Source organism: Lithobates pipiens, unplaced genomic scaffold (assembly GCF_037356315.1).
Source record: "Lithobates pipiens isolate NorthernLeopardFrog02 unplaced genomic scaffold, aLitPip1_a1.2 Scaffold_22, whole genome shotgun sequence".
NCBI lineage: Eukaryota > Metazoa > Chordata > Amphibia > Anura > Ranidae > Lithobates > Lithobates pipiens.
Genome location: NW_027507784.1, coordinates 42,979,062 through 42,985,515, shown reverse-complemented (window position 1 = coordinate 42,985,515; position 6,454 = coordinate 42,979,062). Strand labels below are relative to the sequence as shown.

The following is a 6,454-nucleotide window of genomic DNA, read 5'->3' as shown; positions in this document are numbered from 1 at the left end:
GAAATTGGAAGAAGAGGTTCATTTCCCAAAGCTAACACAAAAGGATGAGGATTCTTATTTTCAAAGGGGTTGACATTATAAGATTCTGATGATATTATTTTTTTTAAATGACAGTCACATGGTTAAAATGAAGATCCTTGTGTTAAAAAATAAAGGTTTACATATTTTTTTTTATGAAAAAGTCTCTTGTTCTCTTTGTATTTCTTCCTTTGTGTGAAATCTGGGTGTTCCTGCCAGTCCTTCTGCTTTCCTAGTAAAATCTGACCACACTAGGCAGGAGTTCTCTAGCTGTGCTGGGAAATTGGCCTGCTCTTATCCAAAGACCAGACTTGTCCTGACATGTTGTACCCATCAGCATGCCCTTTAAAGTGGAGTTCCATCCAAAAATGGAACTTCCGCTTTAAGTGAAGGTGACCCCCTGACATGCCACATTTGGCATGTAATTTTTTTTAAGAGGGGGAGCGGATACCCTCTTTTTAGAGGGATCCAGCTCCCACTTCCTCCCGGGGCACCTCCGTGCCAGAAGCAAGTTCACTTCTCCCCCTTCCTCTCGCAAATCATCTGGGACAGGTCACAGGTCCCAGATGATTGATGATTGCCTGGCCAGTCACAGTGCCCAGCTGTGGCTGTAAAGCCACAGCTGGGTGTGAACAGTGACAATGCTGGTGCTGCAGAGAGGCGGGGGAGAGGATTGGGGCTTTGTACGCCCGCATCGCTGGACCATTGAACAGGGGAGTGTCCGATTAATAAAAGTCAGCAGCTACGCTTTTGTAGTTGCTGACTTTTATATGGGTGAAACTCAAGGGGCGCTCTGATGGCCACATTTTAACATAAAATAAGGGGCATGCTGTAGAGCACATGTAATAAGGAGCACTCTGATAGGCACAATTTATGTTAAGGGGCACTCTGGGCACAATAAAACATGCCCAACTGCGTTTCCCTTAACATAAAATGTGCCCCTTGGTGTTGCTCTTAAAATAAAATATGCCCATCAGAGTGCACCTTAACAGATTATACCCCACATAGGTAGGAGAGGGCACATTTGGCAAGCCGCAGAGAGGCGGAAGCTGTGTGATATACCTCGCATGAGAGCCAGGAGCAGGGAGCCGCCAGCAGCAGGGGAGCGGGGCACATGTGATGTCACGCCCCCGACCGAAAGTTAGAGCGAGAGCCGCAGAGAGAAGTAGGATGTGGGGTGCAAACACGCGACATCACTGGTGGGAAACCAATGACTGGCACTAAACTCACGGTCTGGGCAGAAGTGTCCCAGGGTCCGCCATTTATTGACAGCTGCACTATAAAAATACCTATCGTTCTATCTAGTTTGTGTCCAGAACACACAGAGAACATATCTCATCCATTATTTGGTTTATATTTCGTATCACCTCCTGAAAAAAAAATAGAAAACTATATTTTTCCTCCCATCAAAATCTAAGAATGAGTCTTAGTGGCTTATTCTTTACACCTATATTTCAGTGACCGAAAATAAGTAAAAACCATTTGCTTTGGGTTCTTCCTGTCCTCTGTAGGGTTAATGTGTGAAGCCTCCACCTTCTTTATGAAAACAGACTTTTAGTTTCGTTTCTTCTTCCTTGTTTCCAGAATGGCGTCTGCTGCTCTAGGAGACGAGCTGAGCTGCTCCATCTGCCTGAACCTTTATATGGAGCCGGTGTCACTGAGATGTGGACACAACTTCTGCCGGGATTGTATTGTGACTGCTCTGGATACACAGGAGGGGTCCAGAGTTTATTCCTGTCCGGAGTGCAGAGAGGAGTATGTAGAACGTCCTACTCTGGAGAAGAACAGGAAGCTGTGTAACATTGTGGAGAACTTCAGATCTACACAACTAAAGGAGGAGAAAAGTGAGATCCTCTGTACATATTGTCTGAATTCACCCGTGGCCGCCATCAAGACTTGTCTACAGTGTGAGATTTCTATGTGTGCTGAACACCTGACAGCCCACAACAAGACAATGGACCATGTGTTGATAGAACCCACCTTGTCCTTTGGAAGTAAAAAATGCTCCATCCACAAGAAGATTCTGGAGTATTTCTGCTCCGAGGACGCCGTCTGTCTATGTGTGTCCTGCTGTCTGGTGGGGAAACATAAAGGACATGAAGTAGAACTTCTAGAAGAGGCTTTGGAGAAGAAGAAGGAGAAACTAAGAAATATTCTAGAAAAACTAACGATGACAAAAGAGACAGCTGAGAAGAACGTTCAGAATCTACAGGACCAGAAGAGAAAAGCTCAAGAAAAAGCCGATGATGAGAAGAAGAGAGTCACTGCCCTGTATGAGGATATCAGGAGACAGCTGGAGGTCCAGGAACAGAGAGTCCTGAGTGAGATCTCCAGACAGGTAGAGGAGGTCTCACAGACAGTCGATGATCTCACCAAACAGTTGGAGATACAGAAGAATGAACTGTCCAAGAAAATTGGTCACATTGAGAATTTGTGTAACATGACCGACCCAATAACTGTCCTACAAGATCAGGAATCCGACACAGGTGACCAGAATGTGGAGGAATCTTCTGTTCATAATCTGGATGATTTTATGATCTCTCTTGTGTTACACAAATCTATAACTGATCTTATCACTAATATGCAATTGAAAAACAATCTTTATACACAGGATGGGACTGATCTGCTACTGGATGGAAAAACTGCCGGTGACTTTGTGGCTTTATCTGATGACCTGAGAACCGTATCCGACTCTGAAACACAAATGGTTAAACCAGAATTACCCCAGAGATTTACAAAATACTCTCAGGTGATGAGTATGGAGAGTTTTTCCCATGGGAGACATTACTGGGAAGTAGAGGTTGGTGACTTTGGTGACTGTGGGTATTGGGATGTGGCTGTTTGCTATCCCAGTATAGAGAGAGATGGAAAGGAGTCTAGTATTGGGTATAATAACAAGTCCTGGAGTTTCTGCGTTAAGGAAAATGAATATGGATATCTACACGACTCTCAGAAAGAACCGTTATACCCGGAGTCTCCTGTCCAGAGATTGGGAATATATTTGGATTATGAAGGTGGCCGTCTGTCCTTCTACCAGCTGAGTGACCCCATCAGACACCTCCACACCTTCACCACCACCTTCACCGAACCCCTCCATGCTGCCTTTTATGTGTTTAATGGAGCCTGGGTAAAGATTGTATCTCCGGTGTTTTCTATAAAACCATCATTTACAACATAATTTATTTTTCTAAAATGTTGCCAGCAATACAAATAATAAAGTGGGTGAAATCATCTTGGGCATAGTTGCATCTGGGACTAGAGTTGCCATCTCATCCCTTTAAACCTGAACACCTTTGAATCACACGGGTTCTGAGGCTGATTAAAGATAGATAAGGCACCAAGTGAGTTTAATTACCACCTTAATCGGCCACAGAACCCGTGTAATTCATATGTGTTCGGGTTTAAAGGGATGAGGTGGCAACCATGCCAAAGCCGCATTTAATGTGAACGAGGGCTTAACCAACATTATTTGAAAGATCTCCTGACAGTATTCAGAACAATAAATGTTCATATCCCCTTCTGCTAAGGCTACATTCACATCGGTGATTTAAACCCCATACACATTATTGGATTTTCTTCATATTTACCAAAACCGTATAATATGAGGTCAAATCTTAAGAATCTAAATGTGTATGCAATCAGGCAGCCCTTGCACTGTATGTTTTTGGTAAATCTGAAGACAAAAATCTGCAGAAAATCTAATCTAAGTGTGTATGGGGCTCCTGCAGCTGAGAGCGGTTAGGTGCGGCCACCGGCCCCATTTGATGACAGGACGGCAGCTATTCGCGGTTCTCCACACAGCCAGCGGTTACCGGCGGTGATCACTGCTGGACACTTTTGTGTGTTTAGTAAAGATCACCGCAGGGAATGGCTGGTTGGGTGGAGAAACGCTCACAGCTGCAGCAGAAATCATAAGATTCCTTTGCAGCTCACAGAGGCCCTAATCGCCAGTATGAACGTAGCGTTCGCCGAAGTTCACACTGACAGCGGGACTGACATCGTGCGAGTTCAGCTGAAATCGCACGACTTCATACCCGCATGTCAGTCCGACTTTGGGGGAGATTTCAGAGACATGTGTGAGGGTTGCTGCACGGATGTCTATACAAATCGCACCTCGAAGTCGCCAAAAGTAGAACAGGGATTACTTTTTGGAATCGGAGCGGCGCAAATTCGGACGGCGCCATTGCTGGCAATAGCCGCTTTCTATTTTTACAAATGTTTTTTTTCTTTCCTTTTTTGGCACATCTGTCAGATAAATTACAATGAAGAGATTTTTTTTTTCTCTCTCTCCATTAGTCTGGATTCACACCTATGGCATTTTTAGTTTTTTTTTTCATTTTGAAGATTTGCACTACAGAACGTGTTCCATAGGAAACCATGGTAAATGGACTGTAGTGCAAATCTGCAAAAAGCACGAAAAATGCCATAGGTGTGAATCCAGCTTTAGTCACAATGTAGCCACGCCCTCCACCCATAGAAAACCCCGCCCACTTCCATACAACTCACTGGGAACGCAGAAAAATTATTTCCCATTCTGGGTGGTGAGAACTTAGGAGAGTCGTAGGAAACACTGGAGAGGGGAGACTTATTCCGGGTATAGAGATCTCCTCTTATAGGAGACAATTCTATGATCTGATGGTGTCGGGTTTTCATGTCACTGTTTATTTTATTGGTTGATGTTAGAGATGATCTGAAGACTTTTTTTCTGTTATGAATGGAGTAGGGAAGGATTAGAACCTCTGCCAGGTTCTTATTGCTGTCTGTGTCCCCTCTGGAGAGATCCGTCCTCTCTATTTGTTCTGGTGACCATTATCACTGAGAGAGAAAGTGACGAGTAATCCAAAACTTTATAAATAGATGGGAAATCTTCCAATCGGCACACCTGTACCAGTGCCCAAAGGATAAGGGTCACCATACACAATACAATCTGACCATACAATTTCTGTACAATCTACTTGAGATTTACTAAAAAAAAATTGTAAAAAAAAAATTGTAATATGAGGACAAACCTCATCTATCCGATCTAATTGTATACAAAGCCCTTGTACTAACGTTTGTGGTGGACTCCAGAGTGTGTTTCACCATCATTTGGAGAGATTTTCTCACTTCCTGTTGTGTCTTTGGGACAGGAAATAAATAAAATCCATCAATTGGGGCACAGACTGCAAAGAAACAAAAAAAAAAACAACTGCATTTGCCAAAGAAGGCAAAGACCTTTATTAATGTTGAAATCCAATCAGATTTTTGTTTTTTGTAAATTAAAATTTAAAATAAAACATTTGATTTTCATTACATGACTGGTCTCTGTGCTTCTTTATGTAATGCAGGCAGATCAAGGCAGGTGGGAGGGGCTGGTTGGGTGTTGTACAATTCAGTGGTCCCCAACATTTTTGGCACTGGGGACCGGCTGCATGGAAGAAAATTGTGCCAAGGACCGGGGAGGTCACGATTTTTTCGGGCAATGGCTGGTGTTAGCGCTTCAATCATCACAGCACCATGATTGATATGGTGTCAGGGTGATTGGAGCGCATTATTCCTATTATTACAATATAGTAATAAAGGAAATGTAGAATCAGTGCAAGCACTGAGTGTGTCACTTGCCACGTTGCCTGCCACCAGATGTGGAATGTCACTTGCCACGTTGCCTGCCACCAGATGTGGAATGTCACTTGCCCTACTGCCTGCCACCAGATGTGGAATGCCACCTGCCATGTTGCCTGCCACCAGATGTGGAATGTCACTTACCATGTTGCCTGTCACCAGATGTGGAATGTCACCTGCCACGCCACCTGTCACCAGATGTGGAATTCCACCTGCCACGTTGCCTGCCACCAGATGTGGAATGTCACTTGCCACTTTGCCTGTCACCAGATGTGGAATGTCACTTGCCATGTCACCTGCCACGTTGCCTATGACCAGATGCGGAGTGAGTGGAGCGCCCCTTGTGGTATGTCAGGCAGACAGCTGAGGGGATGAACTACAAGTCCCAGCACACTTCACCTGTACTACCACACACAGCTCACCTGTCACTGATGACGTCACATCTCGGTGGGATCAAACGGAAGAAAAAATATTACAGCGCACACATGCAAAACTAACATTTACCTCTAGCAAGGCTTTTTAAAAACACCTAGACATTTTCAAAAAACATTATAAAAAAATATGGGGATTTGGTCACATCATATTGCTATATGGTGCTTAAGCCCACTTACTGCGACAAAGTACCCCATGATTAGTGGGTCCTACACTATCCATAGATCGGGAGATCCTGCTTCTCTGAACCATGGAAGCCATACACTCCTCTATATGGGAGAACATGAGGTCATGCGGTGGGATCGCCCCTCTGGATGTAGCAGGGTGTCTCCCTCCTCATGCTGCAGCCGGTCCCACCTGGCAGAGGGAGGGTCCGGGACTCCTTTAGCTGTCCCTCTCTGGC

At 44.5% G+C, this 6,454-nt stretch overlaps 1 protein-coding gene across 1 annotated transcript; it reads left to right on the top strand.

Annotated features, from left to right (window-relative positions):
* The first annotated feature begins 1,563 nt into the window (after positions 1-1,563).
* Positions 1,564-5,310, top strand: LOC143923696 (E3 ubiquitin-protein ligase TRIM39-like). Its single transcript, XM_077447500.1, has one exon. The coding sequence runs from the start codon at positions 1,604-1,606 to the stop codon at positions 3,194-3,196; it is 1,593 nt and encodes a 530-aa protein (XP_077303626.1). The 5' UTR covers positions 1,564-1,603; the 3' UTR covers positions 3,197-5,310.
* The last annotated feature ends 1,144 nt before the right edge of the window (positions 5,311-6,454 follow it).